This window comes from Nematostella vectensis, chromosome 1 (assembly GCF_932526225.1).
Source record: "Nematostella vectensis chromosome 1, jaNemVect1.1, whole genome shotgun sequence".
Classification (NCBI taxonomy): Eukaryota; Metazoa; Cnidaria; class Anthozoa; order Actiniaria; family Edwardsiidae; genus Nematostella; species Nematostella vectensis.
This window is the reverse complement of record NC_064034.1, coordinates 20,783,335-20,809,769: the sequence shown is the minus strand read 5'-3', so window position 1 is coordinate 20,809,769 and position 26,435 is coordinate 20,783,335. Positions and strand designations below refer to the sequence as shown.

At 42.1% G+C, this 26,435-nt stretch overlaps 1 protein-coding gene across 1 annotated transcript; it reads left to right on the top strand.

The window, feature by feature from the left end:
- Positions 1-254: 254 nt before the first annotated feature.
- LOC116617885 (von Willebrand factor D and EGF domain-containing protein) lies at positions 255-26,351 on the top strand. Its single transcript, XM_048731595.1, has 23 exons — positions 255-956; positions 2,088-2,141; positions 2,571-2,815; positions 2,890-2,985; positions 3,306-3,644; positions 4,190-4,263; positions 4,382-4,445; positions 5,306-5,518; positions 5,595-5,794; positions 6,137-6,587; positions 8,722-8,981; positions 9,167-9,281; positions 9,682-9,939; positions 19,668-19,782; positions 22,010-22,423; positions 22,506-22,700; positions 22,789-22,821; positions 22,888-22,923; positions 23,805-23,882; positions 24,601-24,698; positions 24,790-24,848; positions 24,935-25,083; positions 25,362-26,351. The coding sequence occupies exons 1-23, from the start codon at positions 488-490 to the stop codon at positions 25,649-25,651; spliced, it is 4,305 nt and encodes a 1,434-aa protein (XP_048587552.1). The 5' UTR covers positions 255-487; the 3' UTR covers positions 25,652-26,351.
- Positions 26,352-26,435: the final 84 nt, after the last annotated feature.

Here is a 26,435-nt window from a genome sequence, read left to right as displayed (position 1 = left end):
GGAAACAATATTAGCAGACTAAAAAAGGAAGTCGAATCAAGATCCAGAATCCAGTAATTAAAGAGTATGTAGAGAATATGTAAAGAGAATATGTAAAATTCTCAAGCATCACATTTTATGCGACTTTTAACTTGTTCCTATTCCGAATGCAACACAACAGTTGAATTGCGATACAACAGTTATGAGTTATAACTATAACAAATTGCTGTTGAAAACGGAAGCTAATTCAGTTAGAATTTACATTTTTTTTTACTTTAAAGACCTTGACTGCTTCGCGACGGGTCTTGGCAAAACGGGGGCACCGAGCCAAAACTGCAAGTTAAACAGCAAGAGCTGAGATTTTCTGCTGATACACAGCTTATTCAGGGACTAAGAACGTGATGTCGAGGTTAAACATGATTAGTGTTATGAAGCTGGAATGCAAAATAGCTGGGGGTCAGCAGTCAGACAGTATCGGGTAAACAGGAAGACGTAAGCAGTTCAAGCCATGGCGTCGTCTGATAATGTGGTGCTTAAAAAGTCCTTTACCATTTTGCTAGTTTTGGAAATTCTTTGCAGCTTCGCAAGGGCAGCAGATCCTTGTCAAAGCTACACACCAATAGACAACCCTTATCGCAGCACCAAATACAAGTTCAATCGGCAGGGTGCGGCTCTTTGCGACTATAAACTTGCTAGCGGTTGGTACCGTTTCACAAGTGATGTTGGAGGGATGATTCCACGGACAAAGCCCGAGCCGTATATGTGTGGGACCGTGGCGCCTATATGGATGAGAGGACCGCTTCCCCAAGCTGTTGGTGATGTCCAGAATGCGACGGCTTGCACCAACTTCAACAACATTCAAAATGGCTGCATAAGAACGATGCCGATGTCGGTAAAGAAGTGCGCGGACGCCCAGGGGCACTACTATGTGTACTATCTTCGACCACCGTACGGCTGTGCAATGGCATATTGTGCGGGTAAGGAAGTATACAGTAAGGGCTTTCCAGGATATTGCTATATAACTAGGAAGACTACAGACAAGCTGTAGAAAAGCTAGGTGGTCTGCGCATCCCTCGGGGAACTTAAACAATCACGTTTCTGGACGACGGACGGCACCCGGAAGTAGATAATCTTTGTATTTGATGCTACTGCAAATCTAAAAGGTTTCATATGTAAGACTGCATGGTAGAAAAAAAACGTCTTCTTTCATAGGAATGGAGCAAAAACATTGAAAAGACGGTAAATGTAAAACTTCCGGTTGCCGTTTGTCGTTCAGAAACGTGTTTGCTTAAGTTCACACAACCACACAACCAACGTAGGATTGAAAAAGGATGTTGTAAACCTTTTGTGAAACAGAGTAGTTGATGCGCTGACTTTCGAGCGTTAGCCCTTCATCGGAGTAGAAGCGCCGAAAACTTTTAGTGAAGCACAAAACATCTGTTATATAGTTGAAGATAGATAGTTAACTGATTTGTTTACAAAGCAGCCAAACTGAATTGCATAAAAATTATACACAACTAATTTACTTAGAAATATGTGCCATTGTGGGACAAAGCTATGTTAAAAACGATTTGTTCGAGCCTTATATGATTGCCTAGGTCTTTTTGAATTTACTTTTAATAAGGCAAAAGTTAATGTAATTAAAGGCTGCTGTCGAACATGATCTTATCAAAGAGTTTCTTGCAGATATAAATTTGCCCCCCCTCCCCTTTAAGAGGGCTTAGATTTAAGGCATCGCTTAGATAAGCGGGAAGGCTGTGGAAAACCCTTTGCAAAAAACTCTAAAACAGGTCTAATGCACTTTACATTAAAACTAAACAATGCATTCTTAGGACACAAGCAGCTCTTTTCGCCAGTTTGCTGAAATATAGTCTTTTGTTTGCCTTGTTTGTGTTTTCTTATCGTCAACTAAATGGATGTCATGAACTGGTTGCCTTGACTCGTTGAGCTTGACTCTCTTGACTCATTGAGTTCACTAGCCAAAGTCCAAAGAAACGATACTTGCAGAGAAACGATGTAATAAGAGCCAGGGTGAAGCACTCAAAAGCAAGCGAAAGCCATCTCAATACCAAGAGACCACGATGTTAATACATAATTCACTTTTCCAGGTGATAAAGAGCCCTGTCCCAAAGGCCAAGTGGGAATAGTCCCTAATTGCATAGGTATGTAATCATTAGAAATATTTTGAACAAATATTTGTCTTTTCGAATTTTCAGACCTTCAGGATTACTGCGTTTCACAAAGCTTTTTGGGGTAAAGGTGGTGATACGATACATTGTATCGTGGAAAATTTATGACCGTGTAACACAGCTTTCACGCAACCACTTTCGTGTTGCGTGTTTTCGAACCCGCTTCAAAAACATGCAACACAGAATGACGAAGATCTGGAAAGTTAATCCGTGTAACATTAGCAGAATGGATACGATACAATGTATCGTGAAAAGTTCGTGTTGCATGTTATCCCGTGTAATGCTACGTTAAGATCGGTCTGCACAATTTTTTTTCTATATTTTTCTTGCGCGAATTTTTTTACTTTTGCCCCTCCCCCTCCCCTTATAACTTTTCTACTGGTCCGTACCTTATTTCTTTAGATGCAGTGATTAAGGATTTCCCATATGCACTGGTCCCCACGCCAAACGTGACATACCTGGATGACAATGAGCCTCAGGTCACGATGCAGTGCAAGTTTGACTTTCCTTCTTGGAAAAACGTCTCGTTCCACGTCGAGTGGTTTGTGAACGGAGTGAGCAGGGTCAACGATACGGTTTGCGAGGGGGAGGGGTGTCCTGACAGGGCTAGTCGACTTCAGCACCGGCAATATTTCGCAGGAAACAGAGTGAGTATGAAGAACCAATCAGAAAACAAGTTGTCAAGAATCTCAGTCTTAAACACATCTTTTGTGATCTACAGCTCCATTGTCGATTGCGGATGAGGTATACGACACACCCTCAAAACAAATGGACGACGTTGTGGAGACAAAGCGCCTCATTTTTCGTTGGAATAGAGGTGCGAAAAGTAACTACACCATGAGGGGTAGGGCGGGGGTATGTAACACAACCTCCCTAAATGATGTGGGGGGGGGGGGAGGGAGTGGAGGCACTTAAAACTTATGCACAATAAATGCGTGGAGGGGGCTCTTTATGGTAACATTTGAAGATACGTCAGTAAGATTTGGTTCACATTTTGAATGTCAAGGGGGACGGGGGTGTTTCGCATTCTTCTATGAACCCCTAAACTTACGCATTATATACATACATACACACACGCACGCACGCATACATGTGACATTAAGGCGTGCCTGGGATGAGTTACCCAATCCTTTTCAGGTCTCACCAACTCATGCACACGTCAAAGAGTGCGACGCAGATACCTTTGTGACCGTGACGTTCCGCCCAACAGTACCGATAGTACCAGACAAGCACTCTGTCCTAGACCACGTGCCTGTCGGTATATACGTACCCAACAAATTTAAAGACCAAGCCAGGGACGCTGCCTTGGACACATGCCTTCTTAAGCTATACCCAACTGATGTTGAACAGGGACGAACACTAAAAATAAAGGGAGTCTGTGACAACCAGAACGACGGTAGAAAGGTGCTAGATTACCACTTCGGAATAGATGACACCCATCCATTTTGGGGATACTATAGACTGCCTTCCGTGAGGGTAAGGCCATTAACTAATTTCAATTGGCGTAATGAAATGTACTGGAAAGTGGACTTGAGGGCCAAGTCCCGAAAACACACGAAAATTCTAACTTATGCCATTTCCTTACTTGGCAGCACTTGAAAAATTGTAAATCCAGATCCAAAAAGAAGTTATTAGATATGTAATTCTCAATCCTCAAACTTATGCAAGAGCTATGACAACAACTATACGCTATTTCGGTTTATAAATATCGTCTGTTAAATGTGTAGGAGCCTCGCCCACTAGTAAAAACTGTTGAAATGTTGAACTGCTTGAATGTGTAAATGGTGCCCGTTTTTTTTAGATTCAAATTAACCAGCTTAGCGTCTTGCCAAAAGACTCGGCGTTTGACCTAGAAGTGCCTTATTTTGAGTATTTTTTTTATCTTGTCCGCACGATATGGTGATGGCTTATTAGACCGAAAAGCTTAATGCATTTCAGTTTCCGGTTGCAATTTGTTTCTAACATTCGTAGATGAATCATTGAGCGAATGGAAAATTTTTTGACCAATACTATCAATTCAGGTAACTGTTGATAATACGGCAACCGCCACTTGCCAAGCAACGGGGGACCCACATTATCTGACATTCGACAAAAGGTGAGTTGAAGCTATTAACACTTGTCCAAACGAAATGGATAATTATAACAAATGTCTCACAGGGCGTACTACTCCTATATCCCAGATTTCTCACAGATTTCTATCTTTGCTACATCAGGTATTACGACTATTACCAACCAGGGGACTACATGTTGTACAGCAACAAGAAAGACAATTTTGAGGTGGGTACTCTTAAAAAAGTCAGGCTTGTGAAGACTAATTTGTCGATTTAACTGTGTGCCCCAACACATGGCCAGCATGTTGGAAATAAGTTCACGCGTGACTGGCGTTAGATGCATGACTGGACCAATGGCAACCCAATACTCCAAAATTTTACTTGTGTTTACAAAAGGCAACTCAAGATTCCGCTGGATTTCGGTTGAATTCGAGTCTGTTTGTCCCCTTATGTTGTAGCGGTCGTCATTTTTACGACTACGAGTGATAAGGGGACGATAAAAAACAATGAATTTCATCTGATAATTAAAAAGTAGCACATGGGATTGTGTTCTGCATGATACATTTCAGTCATATATCGTTTTTACGACCAAAAATTTGCGATGTTTTCTTTGATTATAGATGCGGTAACGTTGATCCTTTTTTAAATGACAGCATTATTCGGACGCGAGCTATTTTTTTCAATGAAAACAAATGAGCAAATGAGCCCAGCATTGCTGGGTCCGTGTGCAAACTGCGCCAGCAAAACTGTGATATGCTCGAATGACCACGAGACAAAGGAGATGCTGCAAAGTATTGGCCAAAAGTTTGAACTCAATCAAAATTTAGCCAACACTTAGCAGCACCTTTCAACACGGTGTTCAAACTGCGCCAACATTGCTGGGCCAATGTCTAGCCAGCGTCTCACTAGCAATGCTGGTGCAGTTTGCACGGGGCTTAAGGCCTAACAGAATTGGCTAAATAAACTAATTGTATTCTCGTTCTTCGTCTGTGGTGCATCAATCCAATGTGATGAAATCTTCTGATAGCTTCTACCTGACCCACATATGAACGGTAAGAGTACGTTCTAAAGATGTGTGCGTTGTAGATTCACACTCGCTTGTGGAGATGCTGGGCGGTCTCGTGTAACTGTGGTGTAGCCATCCGTGAAGGCAAAGATGTGATCGTTCTCACTGCTTGTAACATGCAACTCAAGTACTTTCAGCCAACTGTGATGAGGGCGCATATTCGCAGTACGGGAAATCTTGCGCGAGGAACACACGTCTATCGCAGCAATCCGGGTGGTACAATGCAATACAATGTGAGTAAGAGCATGCAAAAGAAAAACAATTACTGAGAATAACTGAGTGTTACAAACTGCTACCCCTTTTTAACAGGTTGATTTACCATCAGGAAGACGTGTTACAGTAGAGCGATACTCGTGGGGCTTGAACGTCTACCTTTTCGCCCCCCAAGGAGATAAAGGAAACACAGAAGGATTGTGCGGTAACTTCAACGGAAACTGGAATGATGACTTTGACATAGGAGGTGACGGCAACTCTCACACTAGTGACGATTCCTTTGGTACTAGCTGGAGGTAAGTACTGTCTTACTCTAAAATTATATTTAAAAATTAAACTACGAGTTCGAGTTTTCTATCAGTCAATAGACTCAATGTCAATAGACTCATAGAAAGCGAGAACGAGTAGTCTAATTGTTTTAGTATAAATCCATACTACCTTCAAATAAATGACGGTTTTAATAATCCTCAGTAATAAATAACCGCTTTTGTCGGCGCTTTTTCTTTTTCTTTTTATCTATGCCTCAAATTGCGAGATTCATGATAGTATGTGAGTGGATTTATACTAACATAAAATAGTGGTGCTTTATATGCCTATTCTCATTAACCATTACATGTAATAGATTCCTTTTCTTTCAGAATAACACCTGATAAAAGCTTCTTCGAGGTGCTTCCTCCTCAAACTCCAGAACAAGACTCAGGAATGTCTTGTTTCTGTAACAAAGAGAATGACGCATTCAAACCCGCTGATTGCAAGAAAACCGCAAATCATTTCCTTGGTTTTGGGCAACAAGGTGAAGACATTACAAAAGGAATGAACCGAAAAAGACGATCCATCGAAGATTCGGCATACAGCGATGACATCATTGAGCACGAAGAGAGGAGCTTTTTCGCGGACCAGCATGATCTGGAACACGCCTATAGACGAATGCGAAGTAGGAGGAGCATTGAAAGGATTTCCATGTCTCCAGAGAACGCCACGCTGTATTGCAAAAGTATCATTGAGGACTCAGTCGCCGGTAAACTGTGTAGCCAAGTGCCTGGGACAGATTTGCCTAAAATCGTCCAAAACTGCATCATTGATTTACAGGTAATTGAAATAAAAGATAGCCGAAAAGAAATAACTCTGTAGAGAAAAGTAGAGCTATTTTGAAAGCACAAGGTCTTATAATGGTTGTGGAAAAAATGCTGTGGGTTACTTGCGTCTCAAACTGAATTTTCCGTTCAAATCTCTAAACACTGTCAAGACAAAATGTATACTGTCCTTTCGAATAGATACAAAAAGCCCAAATAGTCGTGTTCGTGAACCAGAAGAATGAATGCAATACACCAAAAACTGGAATTCGACTAAATTTTCGTCTTTAATAAGACTTCTTCAGGGCAGACTGAAAAGGTGAAACCTTACAAATCTATTTACATCAGAATAGTGGCGCGAGACGCAAAAAGTCCTTTCGCAACCACGCCAAAAAGCTGACAATCAGCCAAAAAATAGTATTGGTGTACATATCTTGACCTTTCTTTCTTTAAGTTGATGAGCAAGGGCACCCAACGACCATTTTCGGTCAAATATCTGTTCGGAAGCAAGGTAACCTACGGATTTCGGGGTCGGCCTAGAAATGTGTATTTTTTACGGAATTTGTATTTCTAGATCTAGATTTCTAGATGTTTCTCAGGAAGAGAGCTGGATCACCTATGTGATCGGAGTTGCTTTTGTTACCACCATCACCTATACTTTTCGGAGACTAAAATGTCTAGTTTGTCGTTTTCGAATTTTGTTAATCGTCGCGAGCAGAAGCAGAGTTTTTGGTTTAGAAAAATGTTCACATAAAAAAAAACATTCGCTGAGAAAAGTGCGTGTGTGTGCGTGTGTGTCTGCTCCTCCCCTTCCGCCGCCCCTAAAACTAGATTCGGCGTTATAAGATCGCGTGTGGTCGGACACAGTTGTAATTATTTTTCTTCTATTTAATTTATCAGACATAACAAACAAGTTTGATTTTTGCAGGTGATCTTATCGTGGACAAACCGAGACAAGCCAGACCCTTTTTTTTGGAAAACGGACGTAGTTTATTTGTCTGTTTCTTAATACGCATTTCTAAATCGGGAGTTTCACAATGTCGCGCACGCAGCATGAATCGCTGCTTCGGCTCGTTCTGATGATGAAAACTTTTGTTATTCAAAACAGGCAAGCATTGTTCTTATCTCAGTTATGCTGCGTGCACGACATTGTTAAACTCGGCTACGTAGTTGTAGGTCATATTATATTGATGACCAGGAACTGCGCCAGGTCCTGCATAATCCAGTAAGGCGTACCGCGTCTGAAACTGACGTTTTTCCAATCCGGTTTTCAAGAACGAAAAGAATCGTTTCATGGTCCCATTTCTGAGCGAAACATCCCAAAGGACCTCAGTCAGATAACGATAGCTCTCTAAAAAAAGGGTCATGGTCTCGTTAGTACGGACAATTTGATAGTTGATGGGGGGGAGGGGGGGCTAATTCCCCCAAAAGATATCGGGCAAAAAAAAAGCAAGGCTGGCAATCACATCCTTGTAAAAAAAACGTGCAACCAAACCGTCCAGGAAAAAAAATTCGAGCAAAAAAATTAGCCACCCACTCCGCAGTTTTAGCCCACAGTCACACACCACACCCTGTCAGCGATACAGTGAACCCGAACGATCAGCATCAACAGATATGACATTTGAAAAAGCATTAACTATAAGTGTATAGTTAAGTGTCAAAAAGTCCCATTGATCAAAGATTTTTGATTTTTTAAATATGTGAAGTTTTTGTATATATCTCCTATGATTTTCGGGAGATCTTTACGTCCGACATGCTTTAAAAAAAGGAACCCTAGTATTTTCGGGAGCGAGTATACAAGGGACATTACCTAGAAATTTCGCTTAAGGATCTTAGAATCGCTAGGAGTTTCGGATGCCTCGGGATGAGTAACTAGATTTTTCTGATGGCTGTAATTTCGCCTAGCAAATCAGAACAGATAAAAAATATCTAGCAAAGCTCCATAAAAATGACTGCAAACGAATAAAAACGGTATCTAAACTCATTTTAGGCCGCTTGTGAAATTTTCGTCGTTGGGTGCCCTTGGATGAGCTTGTAGAAACCTTGATCAGTGCTCGGGAAAATGTTTACCAATTACAAACGTCCGGATGAAAGCTAGTCCCATTTGGTTTCATATTTATGTCTTAATCGCATAATGCGATGTTCGATAGATTACTGGTGACAAGGCTTTCGCGGGATCGGCATTTGCTTCAATGAAAGATGAGTGTGAAGATCTGGCCTTGAAGAATTTGTCTCTGTTTACAAAAGACTCCAGTGGTCAACTGCAGCCGCCAGCAGAGATAGGAGAGAACCTGTGCCCGAACGACTGCAGCGGTAACGGCAACTGCACCAACAGAACATGCACCTGTGAGGAAGGATTCACCGGCGCCGACTGCTCCTTGTCTGAGAACTCGGTACCTGAACTGCTAGGGTTCGTATAACAGCTATTAGTTCCTATGCATTTTTGTAAAAGCTGTATTCATATTAAGCGAAAGTTTGTTACAAGAAACAGGTTTTCGTGCTATTCGGGATTTTTCGCCGCAACAAAAATACGAAAAATATCAAGAAAATATGCTTACCGTCATTGGTGTATTTCACTTCTCACGTCTGTTATAGGATATTCGATGGCGGTCTGTGCGACATAAGAAGGAGACCTTGCAAGAAAACAGATATCTTTGGGGACGGATTTATCAGTTCTGAGAATCTAACATGTCATTCAACCGAATTCAAGGTATTTGCTAATAAAGTCGTACAATGTACTAACCTCGTGCTGGAAGGTTTTGTTGTATGTGGTATTCGCTGAGGCCATACTCCGGTAACCATGGTTGCTTTGCTTTGGCAAGAACCACGTTAACTCAGTGACAGCGACACGCTCAGTGACACGGTTCTCGCTTCACAAGCTGGTGGCGGGATTAAGAGATCCTCGTCTTCTCTGATTGGCACGTTAAGCCGCAGGCGCTGTCTACCCAAACACAACTCATTCATGAATCTGTATTGGGTGAAGTAAAAGTACGGCTGGAGGCACTGACCCGGGTCCCATTCTCCAGTGACAGTACTTACAGAGACCTACATAGATAATTGTACTTTAGCAATGCAACAAGTTTCCTTTCGTTTCATTTTTACTTTGTCAGGTTTTCGGAGATAACTGGGTCCCGAGCGCCGAGACACGCAAATTACCAGGAGAGTTGATTGACATATTTGGTGTAAAATGCGATCTTCCAGACCCTCCTACTAAACTGAAAGACTACAATAACCCGGGCACGCCTGCTGGTGGCCTTTACATCAAGATCTCCAACAACAAGATTGATACAAGTGATCGACATATGAGATTCGTCTCGTACGACTCACTCTGCCTCAAATGCAACAAGACAGAAACTTGTGTACTCAGGGTGGGTATATAGTATACAAGACAGGAACATGTGTACTCAGCCTGGGTATATAGTAGACAAGATAGGAACATGTGTACTCAGGGTGGGTATACAGCACACAAGACAGGAACATGTGTACTCAGGGTGGGTATATAGTAGACAAGACAGGAACATTTGTACTCAGGGTGGGTATATAGTAAACAAGACAGGAACATGTGTACTCAGGGTGGGTATATAGCATACAAGACAGGAACATGTGTACTTAGGGTGGGTATATAGTAAACTGGACAGGAACATGTGTACTCAGGGTGGGTATATAGCACACAAGACAGGAACATGTGTACTCAGGGTGGGTATATAGCACACAAGACAGAAACATGTGTACTTAGGGTGGGTATATAGTATACAAGACAGAAACATGTGTACCCAGGGTGGGTATATAGTAGATAAGACAGGAACATGTGTACTCAGGGTGAGTATATAGTAAACAAAACAGGAACATGTGTACTCAGGGTGGGTATATAGCATACAAGACAGAAACATGTGTACTCAGGGTGGGTATATATAGCACACAAGACAGGAACATGTGTACTCAGGGTGGGTATATGGTATACAAGACATGAACATGTGTACTCAGGGTGGGTATATAGTAGACAAGACAGAAACATGTGTACTCAGGGTGGGTATATAGTATTCAAGACAGGAACATGTGTACTCAGGTTGGGTATATAGCACACAAGACAGGAACATGTGTACTCAGGGTGGGTATATAGCACACAAGACAGGAACATGTGTACTCAGGGTGGGTATATAGCACACAAGACAGGAACATGTGTACTCAGGGTGGGTATATAGTATTCAAGACAGAAACATGTGTACTCAGGTAGGGTATATATAATAGACAAGACAAGAACATGTGTACTTAGTGTGGGTATATAGCACACAAAACAGGAACATGTGTACTTAGGGTGGGTATATAGTATACAAGACAGAAACATGTGTACTTAGGGTGGGTATATAGTATACAAGACAGAAACATGTGTACCCAGGGTGGGTATATAGTATACAAGACAGAAACATGTGTACCCAGGGTGGGTATATAGTAGACAAGACAGCAACATGTGTACTCAGGGGGGGTATATAGTAGACAAGACAGGAACATGTGTACTCAGGGTGGGTATATAGTACACAAGAAAGGAACATGTGTACTCAGGGTGAGTATATAGTAAACAAAACAGGAACATGTGTACTCAGGGTGGGTATATAGCATACAAGACAGGTACATGTGTACTCAGGGTGGGTATATAGCACACAAGACAGGAACATGTGTACTCAGGGTGGGTATATGGTATACAAGACATGAACATGTGTACTCAGGGTGGGTATATAGTAGACAAGACAGAAACATGTGTACTCAGGGTGGGTATATAGTATTCAAGACAGAAACATGTGTACTCAGGTTGGGTATATAGCACACAAGACAGGAACATGTGTACTCAGGATGGGTATATAGCACACAAGACAGGAACATGTGTACTCAGGGTGGGTATATAGTATTCAAGACAGAAACATGTGTACTCAGGTAGGGTATATATAATAGACAAGACAAGAACATGTGTACTTAGTGTGGGTATATAGCACACAAAACAGGAACATGTGTACTTAGGGTGGGTATATAGTATACAAGACAGAAACATGTGTACTTAGGGTGGGTATATAGTATACAAGACAGAAACATGTGTACCCAGGGTGGGTATATAGTATACAAGACAGAAACATGTGTACCCAGGGTGGGTATATAGTAGACAAGACAGGAACATGTGTACTCAGGGGGGGTATATAGTAGACAAGACAGGAACATGTGTACTCAGGGTGGGTATATAGTACACAAGAAAGGAACATGTGTACTCAGGGTGAGTATATAGTAAACAAAACAGGAACATGTGTACTCAGGGTGGGTATATAGCATACAAGACAGGTACATGTGTACTCAGGGTGGGTATATAGCACACAAGACAGGAACATGTGTACTCAGGGTGGGTATATGGTATACAAGACATGAACATGTGTACTCAGGGTGGGTATATAGTAGACAAGACAGAAACATGTGTACTCAGGGTGGGTATATAGTATTCAAGACAGAAACATGTGTACTCAGGTTGGGTATATAGCACACAAGACAGGAACATGTGTACTCAGGATGGGTATATAGCACACAAGACAGGAACATGTGTACTCAGGGTGGGTATATAGCACACAAGACAGGAACATGTGTACTCAGGGTGGGTATATATAATAGACAAGACAAGAACATGTGTACTTAGGGTGGGTATATAGCACACAAAACAGGAACATGTGTACTTAGGGTGAGTATATAGTATACAAGACAGAAACATGTGTACTTAGGGTGGGTATATAGTATACAAGACAGAAACATGTGTACTCAGGGTGGATGTATAGTAGACAAGACAGGAACATGTGTACTCAGGGTGGGTATATAGTAGACAAGACAAAAACATGTGTACTCAGGGTGGGTATATAGTAGACAAGATAGGAACATGTGTACTCAGGGTGGGTATACAGCACACAAGACAGGAACATGTGTACTCAGGGTGGGTATATAGTAGACAAGACAGGAACATTTGTGCTCAGGGTGGGTATATAGTAAACAAGACAGGAACATGTGTACTCAGGGTGGGTATATAGCATACAAGACAGGAACATGTGTACTTAGGGTGGGTATATAGTATACTGGACAGGAACATGTGTACTCAGGGTGGGTATATAGCACACAAGACAGGAACATGTGTACTCAGGGTGGGTATATAGCACACAAGACAGAAACATGTGTACTTAGGGTGGGTATATAGTATACAAGACAGAAACATGTGTACCCAGGGTGGGTATATAGTAGATAAGACAGGAACATGTGTACTCAGGGTGAGTATATAGTAAACAAAACAGGAACATGTGTACTCAGGGTGGGTATATAGCATACAAGACAGAAACATGTGTACTCAGGGTGGGTATATATAGCACACAAGACAGGAACATGTGTACTCAGGGTGGGTATATGGTATACAAGACATGAACATGTGTACTCAGGGTGGGTATATAGTAGACAAGACAGAAACATGTGTACTCAGGGTGGGTATATAGTATTCAAGACAGGAACATGTGTACTCAGGTTGGGTATATAGCACACAAGACAGGAACATGTGTACTCAGGGTGGGTATATAGCACACAAGACAGGAACATGTGTACTCAGGGTGGGTATATAGCACACAAGACAGGAACATGTGTACTCAGGGTGGGTATATAGTATTCAAGACAGAAACATGTGTACTCAGGTAGGGTATATATAATAGACAAGACAAGAACATGTGTACTTAGTGTGGGTATATAGCACACAAAACAGGAACATGTGTACTTAGGGTGGGTATATAGTATACAAGACAGAAACATGTGTACTTAGGGTGGGTATATAGTATACAAGACAGAAACATGTGTACCCAGGGTGGGTATATAGTATACAAGACAGAAACATGTGTACCCAGGGTGGGTATATAGTAGACAAGACAGGAACATGTGTACTCAGGGGGGGTATATAGTAGACAAGACAGGAACATGTGTACTCAGGGTGGGTATATAGTACACAAGAAAGGAACATGTGTACTCAGGGTGAGTATATAGTAAACAAAACAGGAACATGTGTACTCAGGGTGGGTATATAGCATACAAGACAGGTACATGTGTACTCAGGGTGGGTATATAGCACACAAGACAGGAACATGTGTACTCAGGGTGGGTATATGGTATACAAGACATGAACATGTGTACTCAGGGTGGGTATATAGTAGACAAGACAGAAACGTGTACTCAGGGTGGGTATATAGTATTCAAGACAGAAACATGTGTACTCAGGTTGGGTATATAGCACACAAGACAGGAACATGTGTACTCAGGATGGGTATATAGCACACAAGACAGGAACATGTGTACTCAGGGTGGGTATATAGCACACAAGACAGGAACATGTGTACTCAGGGTGGGTATATATAATAGACAAGACAAGAACATGTGTACTTAGGGTGGGTATATAGCACACAAAACAGGAACATGTGAACTCAGGGCGGGCATATAGTATGCAAGACAGGAACATGTGTACTTAGGGTGGGTATATAGTATACAAGACAGGAACGTGTACTCAGGGTGAGTATATAGTATACAAGACAGAAACATGTGTACTTAGGGTGGGTATATAGTATACAAGACAGAAACATGTGTACTCAGGGTGGATGTATAGTAGACAAGACAGGAACATGTGTACTCAGGGTGGGTATATAGTAGACAAGACAAAAACATGTGTACTCAGGGTGGGTATATAGTATACAAGACAGGAACATGTGTACTCAGGGTGGGTATATATAATAGACGAGACAGGAACATTTGTACTCAGGGTGGGTATATAGTAGACAAGACAAGAACATGTGTACTCAGGGTGGGTATATAGTACTTAAGAAAGGAACATGTGTACTCAGGGTGGGAATATAGTAGACAAGACAGGAACATGTGTACTCAGGGTGGCAATATAGTAGACAAGACAGGAACTTGTGTACTCAGGGTGGGTATATAGTACACAAGACAGGAACATGTGTACTTGTCCTGATATTATGCAACGCTTTGCTCACACAAGTAATATAGAACTAAATCGTTAGAGATTAATCACGCAATATTATTGTAATATGAAACTTAATTCTCTCTCTCTCAACTACATGCGCCCGCATCAACACACAATGCTACATCCTGACAATTATACTCAATAAATTGATTAAATAAAGACCGCAAACCATTACATGGTGCCAAGAAGTGGGATAGCATCCACAAGAGCGCACAGCAAGCCAGTAAGTGGCAAAAGAAGAATAAAGACAAAGAAAAGCGAAAACGTATTGTGTAATCGAACCGCGTAACATAATCAGTCCAGACGATGGCAGACGGGTTTATGCCTCCCAGCATGAACTGGGAAGCCAAAGACATCCCAGATGAATTTAGAAAGTTCAAACAATATTGCAACCTAGTTTTTGACGGGCCATTCTCCAAAAAACCGGATACCGAGAGAGCTTCGTACCTCTTATTGTGGTATTTATAATAGTTTTGTCTGGGAAACCGACGGTGATAACCTAAGAAGATCTGGGGAAGGTTTGAGAAGCATTTGGCCCCCAGAAAAAATTTTAGACTTGCGAGATAACAATTGCAACAATTCAAACAATTACCCAGCGAAACAACCGACAATTTTATGACCCGATGCAGGAATCAGGCCGCAAAGTGTAAGTTTCGTGACCAGGACGAAATAAACGAGCGTCTCATCGAACAACTCGTGATTGGCACTAAACATGAGAAGGCCTAGAAAAAAGCGATGAGTTATCCTTAGATTAGGCTATCGACTTCGCCAGAACCTATGAAGCTACTTTAGAACATGTTGCACAGCTTCATAGCGAGCCACAAATAAACGTTCATGAAATTAAAGGAAAATCCGGAACCGGAACCAAGAATAAGAAATGCGGAAACTGTTCGGAGCATGAGCCGAAAAAATGTCCTGCATATGGCTCAGTCTGTAATAACTGCTCCAAATTAAATCACTGGAGCAGGGTTTGTAGGCAAAAATCTCAGGAAGCGCAAAACAAGCCCCGAAACCCTAATAATTTCGGTAGAAAACCGGCATCAGGGAAACCGCGCCAAAATGGGCAAAGGGCTCAGGGGAAGGGGCGTGTCTTCGCACTCGAAGCGGAAGACAATGATTTCGAAAGCCTGGTGATTGAAACGATAAATATCAACGCCATTGGTCCGAATGAAACGCAAAACGAAGCCCTTGTAACACTAGGAATAACATTGCCAAGCGCAAGCAAACAAGACACACGACTAAAGGCGAAACTTGACACAGGCGCGCAAGTGAACATTCTACCATTGAGAATTTACAAAGGAATGTTTCCGCAAAACATAGGAACTGATGGCTACCCTAAGCGAGGTGCACTCACCAAATCAAACACAAAACTAACAGCTTTCGGCGGATCTAGCAAAGCTCAGCTCGGAATCTGCGAGTTACAATGCGCACACGAGAACAAGGCAACAAGCGCACGTTTCTACGTGGCCGACGCTCCCGGACGAGCAATAATAGGACTTCCATCAGCACTAGAGCTGAACCTAATAACCCTTAATTGCTCAATTGAGAAGACAGCGGAGACCGCTGACCCTCCAACTGGTAATACCGCTCACACCTCTGCTCAGGAACCCATACGTGACCGCGAACACCTTATCAATCAGTACCCGCAGTGCTTTGACTGGAAAGGCAAGTTTCAGGGGGAATACCACATTACCCTTGATGCTGACGTCACCCCTGTCATCCACCCGCCACGTCGAGTCGCCATCAGCTTGAAGGATGACATCAAGCAGGAGCTGGGTGACATGGTTAAACAAGGCATAATAGAAAAGGTACAAGAAGGCGAACCAACAGCATGGGTCAACAGCCTCGTGTATAGACAAAAGCCAAACGGTAGGCTCCGGATCTGCCTGGAACCAAAAGATCTGAACCAAGCCATCAAACGTGAGCACCACGTCACTCCTACACTCGAGGAAATCCTCCCGAAACTAACCGGCGCGAAATACTTCTTCTCGACGCCAGAAGCGGCTATTGGAACGTAGTTCTTGACGAAGAGTCGAGCTATCTGACGACATTTAATTCACCATTCGGCAGATATCGGTACACGCGGATGCCATTTGGCTTACGAATGTCACAAGATGTATTCCAGGCGAAAATCGACCAGACTTTTGAGGGATGCCAAGGAGTCGTAGGAATCGCCGACGATATAGTCGTGTTCGGAAAGACCGCCAAGGAACACGACGAGAACCTTCACGGGATGATCGACAGATGCATCAAAACCGGCCTCAAGCTGAACCACGAAAAGTGCTTTATCAAAAAGCAAGAAATCAAGTTCTTCGGAGTCATCTGTGGAAAAGAAGGAGTCAAACCCGACCCTTATAAAGTATCGGTACTGCAACAGATGCAGAGTCCAACGAACCGCAAGGAACTAAAATCATTTCTTGGGCTGGCAACATAAATGGGCCGATTTATCCCCAACCTGAGCACTCTCACAGCTCCCTTGAGAGAACTACTGAAAGAAGAAAATCACTTTACATGGGATCCACCCGAATACCAAGTAGCATTCGACCGCATAAAGAAGTCAATCAGTGACGAGGTAACACTTACATACTTCGACAAATCTAAGGAAATAGTCCTTCAGGTCGACGCCTCTATCAAAGGTATAGGAGCAACTCTACTACAAGAAGGGAAACCAGTGGCATTCGCAAGCAAGAGCCTAACAGACGCCGAGACCCTATATGGAAACATCGAGCGAGAGCTATTGGCTGTAGTGTATGGATGCGAACGATTCCATACATACCTGTTTGGACATTCGTTCACAGTCCATTCAGACCACAAGCCGCTGGAATCCATACATCTCAAACACCTTACATCCGCACCGCCAAGGCTGCAAAGAATGCTCCTGAGACTTCAACCGTATGATTTCACAATCAAATACATACTTGGCAAGGACATGCACATCGCGGACGCACTGTCAAGGCTCTCACCCGAAGAGAAACAGCCCATCAAAGGCATGGACGTGCAGATTCATCAAGTATGCACACAGTTCAGCGACAATATGCTTACTCGTATTACCGACCTAACGAACCTCGACGATGAGCTCCATGCACTGAAAACGACTGTATATGACGGATGGCCAGAAACAATCCAACAAGTGCCGCCTACAGTAAAAGCCTACTGGTCATACCGAGACGAGATCTCTATTGACGATGAGATCCTACTGAAGGGCCATCGCATCATAATTCCATCAGCCCTTCAGGGCGAGATTCTCGCAAAGCTTCACTCCGCCCACCAAGGCGCTGAGAAAACAAAGTTGCGCGCGAGAGCATCTGTCTTCTGGAGAAATCTAAACCAGGACATAGATAAGCTTACACAGTCCTGTACCACATGTGATTAAAACCAACCTGCGCAATGCAAAGAGCCTCTGATCCAATCAGAAATACCACCACGACCGTGGCACACCATCGCGTCAGATCTCTTCCATATCGACAAGTCGGAGTTTCTGCTAATCTCTGATTATTACTCATTATAACCCATTCGTGAGGAAGATGCCCCAGGTCAACTGCAAGAGTAAATCTGTGATCGACGCCATGAAATAAGTGTTTGCCGGACACGGAATTCCTGCTGTAGTCAGATCCGACAGCGGATCACAATACACAAGTGAAGAATTCGACGACTTCGCAAAGGAATACGGATTCCAACACATACCAAGCTCGCCGAAGCACTCACGAAGTAACGGATTCGGATTCGAGAACGCTCTCATAAAAGCGCGAGAAACCAACGCAGACCTGATCATCGCACCCCTCTGCCTTTGCGCGACTCCAATCGATTGTAAGTTACCATCGCCTGCTGAACTCCTATTGGGCGGGAAACTACAGGACAATCAACCACGCAACATACCACGACCAAGCGACAGTGACGACACTATTGAACGACTGAAATATCGACAGCAAGTTCAGAAACACTATTACGACCGCCACACGAAACCACTACCGCGATTCCACACAGGGCAGCCTGTGACCGTTCTAGATCATAAGACGAAGCAGTGGAAGCTCCAGGACGTGCCAAGATCCTACCGACTAACAACAGCTACAGGAGGAGAACTTAGGCGCAACAGACTGCACCTCAGAAGTGTTCCACCAGCAACACCTAATAGCAACGCTGACGCGAACCAGTCGCAACCTGCTCTCCAAGAACCAAAGATAACTGCTAATAACCCACCCTGTAACAAGCCTCCAGGAGCGGCGGTTACACGCAGTGGAAGGATCGCTAAACCACCTGACAGATTTGTTTAGCTGACCATTATTATTCGGATTGGAATAAAACTTATATGGAACGGTTTGCATGTTGGAACATTCAGAACATTTTTTATAGTTACTGTTAAAGCTTTTATTGCATCATTAATCACGGAAAGGGGGATGTCATGATATCATGCAACTCTTCGCTCACACTAGTAATATAGAACTAAATCGTTAGAGATTAATCTCGCAATAATATTGTAATATGAAACTTAATTTTCTTTCTTGACTACATGCGCTCGCATCAACACATAATGCTACATCCTGACAATTATGCCCAATATATTGATTAAATAAAGACCGCAAATCATTACAGTACTTAGGGTGGGTATATAGTATATAAGCCATGAACATGTGTACTCAGGGTGGGTATATAGTATATAAGCCATGAACATGTGTACTCAGGGTGGGTATATAGTATATAAGCCATGAACATGTGTAATCAGGGTGGGTATATAGTATACAAGATAGGAACATGTGTACTCAGGGTGGGTATATAGTACACAAGACAGGAGCATGTGTACTTAGGGTGGGTAAATAGTAGACAAGACAAGAACATGTGTACTCAGGCTGGGTATATAGCACACAAGACAGGGACATGTGTACTCAGGGTGGGTATATAGTATACAAGACTGGGTCTAAGTGTACTCAGAGTGGGTATATAGTACACAAGACAGGAACATGTGTACTTAGGGTGGGTAAATAGTAGACAAGACAAGAACATGTATACTCAGGGTGGGTATATAGTAGTACACAAGAAGATATGCTACTAAGGTGACGTTTGTTGCATTAGGATGATGCATGTATTATCAACGGACACTGCTTTGCTCCTAATGATGCGAACCCAAGGGACTGGTGCCAGCAATGCATGCCACGGAAAACACAGTTTACTTGGAGCAGACGTGAGGGTAAGCCACCAATGTAACGACGCCTATCCTAACTTTGTATTAAATTGTAATCCTGTGTTACACTATGGCTTTGTATTACGCTATGGCTTTGTATTACACCATGACTTTGTATAACATTATGGCTCTGTATTAAACTATGGCTTTGTATTACACTATGGCTCTGTTTTAAACTATGGCTCTGTATTACACTATGGCTATGTATTACACTATGGCTATGTATGACACTATGGCTTTGTATTACACTATGGCTATGTATTACACTATGGCTCTGTATTAAACTATGGCTCTCTATATTACACTATGGCTTTGTATGACACTATGGCTATGTATGACACTATGGCTATGTATGACACTATGGCTTTGTATTACACTATGGCTATGTATGACACTATGGCTTTGTATTACACTATGGCTATGTATTACACTATGGCTCTGTATTAAACTATGGCTCTCTATATTACACTATGGCTTTGTATTACACTATGGCTTTGTATTACACTATGGCTTTGTATTACACTATGGCTATGTATTACACTATGGCTCTGTATGACACTATGGCTTTGTATTACACTATGGCTTTGTATTACACTATGGCTCTGTATTAAACTATGGCTCTCTATATTACACTATGGCTTTGTATGACACTATGGCTATGTATGACACTATGGCTCTGTATTAAACTATGGCTCTCTATATTACACTATGGCTTTGTATGACACTATGGCTATAAATGACACTATGGCTTTGTATTACACTATGGCTCTGTATTACACTATGGCTCTGTATGACACTATGGCTATGTATGACACTATGGCTTTGTATTACACTATGGCTATGTATGACACTATGGCTTTGTATTACACTATGGCTTTGTATTACACTATGGCTCTGTATTACACTATGGCTATGTATGACACTATGGCTTTGTATTACACTATGGCTATGTATGACACTATGGCTTTGTATTACACTATGGCTTTGTATTACACTATGGCTATGTATGACACTATGGCTTTGTATTACACTATGGCTATGTATGACACTATGGCTTTGTATTACACTATGGCTATGTATTACACTATGGCTCTGTATTAAACTATGGCTCTCTATATTACACTATGGCTTTGTATGACACTATGGCTATGTATGACACTATGGCTATGTATGACACTATGGCTTTGTATTACACTATGGCTATGTATGACACTATGGCTTTGTATTACACTATGGCTCTGTATTACACTATGGCTCTGTATGACACTATGGCTATGTATGACACTATGGCTTTGTATTACACTATGGCTATGTATGACACTATGGCTTTGTATTACACTATGGCTTTGTATTACACTATGGCTCTGTATTACACTATGGCTATGTATGACACTATGGCTTTGTATTACACTATGGCTATGTATGACACTATGGCTTTGTATTACACTATGGCTTTGTATTACACTATGGCTATGTATGACACTATGGCTTTGTATTACACTATGGCTATGTATGACACTATGGCTTTGTATTACACTATGGCTATGTATTACACTATGGCTATGTATGACACTATGGCTTTGTATTACACTATGGCTATGTATTACACTATGGCTCTGTATTAAACTATGGCTCTCTATATTACACTATGGCTTTGTATGACACTATGGCTATGTATGACACTATGGCTATGTATGACACTATGGCTTTGTATTACACTATGGCTATGTATGACACTATGGCTTTGTATTACACTATGGCTATGTATTACACTATGGCTCTGTATTAAACTATGGCTCTCTATATTACACTATGGCTTTGTATTACACTATGGCTTTGCATTACACTATGGCTTTGTATTACACTATGGCTATGTATTACACTATGGCTCTGTATGACACTATGGCTTTGTATTACACTATGGCTTTGTATTACACTATGGCTCTGTATTACACTATGGCTCTGTATGACACTATGGCTATGTATGACACTATGGCTATGTATTACACTATGCCTTTGTATTACACTATGGCTCTGTATTACACTATGGCTATGTATGACACTATGGCTATGTATTACACTATGGCTTTGTATTACACTATGGCTCTGTATTACACTATGGCTCTGTATGACACTATGGCTTTGTATTACACTATGACTTTGTATTACATCATGACGTATTTCACTATGGCTCTGTATTACATAATCTTGTATTTCACTATGATCATTGCAGTCAATCATCCCCCAAAGTTTACAACTCCGTCCACCCACTACGCCCTTCTGGGAGAGAAGCTCCATCTGCAGATACAGGCGACGGACCCGGACAACCGCCCAGTCAACTACACCCTCGCTACCACCAACGCCCATGATTACACCTTCACGTCAGGGGGCCTTCTCAACTACACAATGACATCAAGTGAAAGTAAAACATTTACTGTTGTCGCTACTGACGAGTGTGGCGCAAAAGACACGATGACAATCACGCTCAAACTACTTACGTGTCCTTGTCAAAACGAAGGGGTGTGCCACCCCCACCCCTACCACCCACGGGGATCAGGCCAGTACTACTGTGCCTGTCCGGTAGGATTTAACGGAAGCCTCTGCGAGAACAACATCGATGACTGCTACTCCGCCGAGTGTGGCAATGGTAAGAAACCTTTTTCACTGTATCGCACTCTAAGTCTTGTTGACTCTAATTCTGATGACATCGAAAACACTCCGTCCAACAGGATCTTGCATCGACGGCGTGAATAACTATACTTGCCGTTGCTACGTGGGCTACAAGGGGGCCCTATGTAACGAAAGGGTGTATAATTGTGCCAACGACACTTGCTTTCCGGGCGTTAACTGCACTGAGATCCCTGGCAGCGTGTCGTGCGGCCCGTGTCCAGTAGGACTTTCAGGAGATGGGAAGACATGTCTTGGTAAGAGGAATTATGATATGGCAGAACAAATTGCACGAGTGATTTACTAAAAGTACTAAGTTACTGTACAAACATTCTCTCATTACAGCTCTAACAACAACCACAAAACCTACAAGTAAAGGTAACAAAAACGTGATTACCAAATTCCATATAACAGCTTAATAGCTAGTTTAACTTTTATTTTCAGTATCTAGCACAACGGGAACTTCAGTGATCAACACAGGTACGCGAAAAACACAAATTTCAAGGCAGAAAATATGCTAGCCATACATCATTTTATTGTCATACCGAGGGGTTTGGCTCACGAGAGTATTCAAGAATATAACTGATAGCTCTACAAATCCCTACTGGAATTACAGGACTAGGGCAAAGGGTGCGTAGGCATGGATTTGCAAATGTAGATTCGCACTTGACACAAACATGACACCTGTTTGGTTGTGAAACAATGTTTCTTTCAAGAGATGAAAGTTTTTGCTTTAAATCACGTTTTTTGCTTTAAGTGAGGTCATCGATGACGTCACACATCACGTTACCATATTGTTGCATCCCCTTGACACCTAAATGACACCTGCCGAGTTTTATTGCTATACGATGTTTCCTTCGTGAAATATGAATATTTTTTGTTTTGATGACGTCAGCATATTTTGGCTTCTAGTGACGTCATTGATGACGTCTCAAATCACGTGACCACATATTTTCACCTCCCTTGACACATACATGACACCTGCCAAGTTTGGTTGTCATACGATGCTTTTAAGGGACGGATGGACGGACATCGTGTCACGAAAACTCGAGTCGATGGGTTACCAATATTTGTTACCACATTTGTTTTATATACCACTTTTTCTTAGGTATGGGGCTCCGCTCACGCGGCGCTTCGCGTGGGAGCTCCGCTAAACATCAACAGCATAATACGTATCGTAGGGGAGAGGGTGCAGCCCCAAATCCTGGGCCTGGGTAACATCAAGAACAACTATATCGAGGGTCTACAAAAGCAGACCGCGACTTCCTGAAAGACATACCTTAGAGCCCATCTTAATGCATTACTTGTTACCTCACCCACTTGAAAATGACGAAACGTTCTGATAATTTAAATTTACATAGAGCCGACTACAACAAAAAAAGAGGAGAAGACGACCAGCGAGGAGATTAGACCAACAACAAAACCAGAAACGACAACAGGTAAGTAACATGACTGTCAACATGACAACCCTAGACAGGTAAACAACACTACTGCCAACCCTAGACAGGTAAACAACACTACTGCCAACCCTAGACAGGTAAACAACACTACTGCCAACCCTAGACAGGTACACAACACTACTGCCAACCCTAGACAGGTAAACAACACTACTGCCAACCCTAGACAGGTAAACAACACTACTGCCAACCCTAGACAGGTACACAACACTACTGCCAACCCTAGACAGGTACATAACACTACTGCCAACCCTAGACAGGTAAACAACACTACTGCCAACCCTAGACAGGTACATAACACTACTGCCAGCCCTAGACGGGTAAACAACACTACTGCCGACCCTAGACAGGTACACAACACTACTGCCAGCCCTAGACGGGTAAACAACACTACTGCCAACCCTAGACAGGTACACAACACTACTGCCAACCCTAGACAGGTAAACAACACCACTGCCAACCCTAGACAGGTACACAACACTACTGCCAACCCTAGACAGGTACACAACACTACTGCCAACCCTAGACAGGTACACAACACCACTGCCAACCCTAGACGGGTAAACAACACTACTGCCAGCCCTATGCAGGTAAACAACACTACTGTTCCTTTTAAGATAGGCAGTGAAAATTAAAACTCTGTGGATATTTATGTGTATGTCTAGAAAGATCAAGTATATATTCTCCTGTTTGGATTTAGTCACAGGTGAGATGCGACTTTTGATAGCGTGGAGACAGGAATTGTCTGACAAACGCAATAAAGAGTTCAAGGATCTCGCCAAGCAATTGAGTTTGGAGGTAAGGATGGCTGTAGAAGGTTTCAAACGAGAACAATGCGGGAAGTCATTTTTTTATGAACAATACATTTTACACGAAAAATATATTTTAGATTGCAGATGCCTTTGCGGAAAACAAGAATTTCATATCAGTCACCATCTTGTCATTCAGGTTTGTTTCATGATTCTGTGTATCCATTGCATTGTAACAGCAACCGTTATAAAGACTTAAAGATGACACCTTGATTGCACTGGCAGGGAGGGTAGTGTAGTGGCGACGTTTTCTCTGGTGTTCTCCGGCACGGATGGCAAGGCGCCACTTAAAGACCTGAGAAAGAAGATCAAAGACGGTCAACTGGGAAGCATCTCTGTCGAGCCCGAGTCGTTGAAGCTTACTGATGACAAAGGTGATTAATAATGTCATGTTTGTTGACCTGTCCCGTTTTCCTTGAAGCTGACTTCAAGGAAGTCACCGTATGCTATATGATGAATGAAACACATGATGTTCATTTCCCCCAATGTCGAAGTATTTCCCACTCTTGGTGGCAGTTAAAAAATCTAGACTTCTTCGATATTCAGTGACTTCAAAAAGTAATTTCTTTCTTCAAGAGAAATTTCCACATAAGATTGGAGTCATTGAACCTCTACAATTATATTATGATGAACGCATGTTGATTGATTTCAGATGATGAGAAACCGCAGCCAAGCTCAAAGGCCGCTGTTTACGCGGTGGTAGGATCTGTGGTGGGACTGGTGATAATCGTTGGGCTTCTTGTTTTTGTGTGCCGAAAAAAGTACTACTACATTGTCAACAGAACAAAGGTTCAAGAGGAAGTGGAGATGAAGTCACACGCATACGAAAACCCGGTGGACATCGCCTCTGAAAAACATTACCAGGAATTGGAGGCGAAGCAGGAGGCCGCGTACGAAAGTCTTCAGCCAGGAGCTCAAAATGAATACGCATGCATTGAATAGCTATCAAGTGTCAGGGCTTGCAAACCTTAGAGCGAATAATAGTGCTTTGTAGAATAGCTGTAGCAAGCAGCAGTAAAAAAATCCTGCATTCAGGAGATCATAATTACGCATTGCTGAAAATTGATGTGCGACTAGCCACAATGGCATTGCTGATATTTGTTACGACTAGCCATAATGACTTAGCTGAATAGATGATGCGACTAGCCATATTGGCGAAGCGAGCTATAATTTACTATGCACTGCTATAAAAATAGCTTCCATGCTCAACAGCTCTTAAGAGTACGCAATGCTCTTTGCGCGATCACTTGTGCATGCTCTTATAGTTTGATATCGTTTGTTATTGTGTCATCAGCCGATGATAGTGTGATTCTTTATACGACGTTTGATCAACCATTTCTAATCCAAGTCGTCACGGACCATAGCAAGCGTCAACAAGGGAGTGTTCTTAAAAAAATAATTAAGTTTTTGATTAATTCGATTTTATTAAATCTACTTCACAATATTATTTTATTTAGATGCTCAGTTTTAATAGATATTAAAATTTATATTCATTACCAGCAAAATATATTTGTGAAAGAAATCCTCAGTGGGAACACAGGCTTGCCATCCTCCCGTTGTTATCATATCAACGACTGTGATGAGAATGAATATATTTGCGCACATTCTCTGTTTTTGTCTTAATAAAAAAAATCTTATTGAATTCGAACTCTAGTAAATCACAATACACTTTTTTATACATATTTAGGTATTTGAATTGGGAATAACTCTAAATTTGCTTTGTGAT

Excerpts from the sequence above, each read along its gene's own strand:
- LOC116617885 (XM_048731595.1), top strand. The coding sequence starts at position 488 with ATGGCGTCGTCTGATAATGTGGTGCTTAAAAAGTCCTTTACCATTTTG. Across the intron at positions 957-2,087 it reads TGCAATGGCATATTGTGCGG|GTGATAAAGAGCCCTGTCCC; the intron begins GTAAGGAAGTAT and ends TCACTTTTCCAG. Across the intron at positions 25,084-25,361 it reads GAAGCTTACTGATGACAAAG|ATGATGAGAAACCGCAGCCA; the intron begins GTGATTAATAAT and ends GATTGATTTCAG.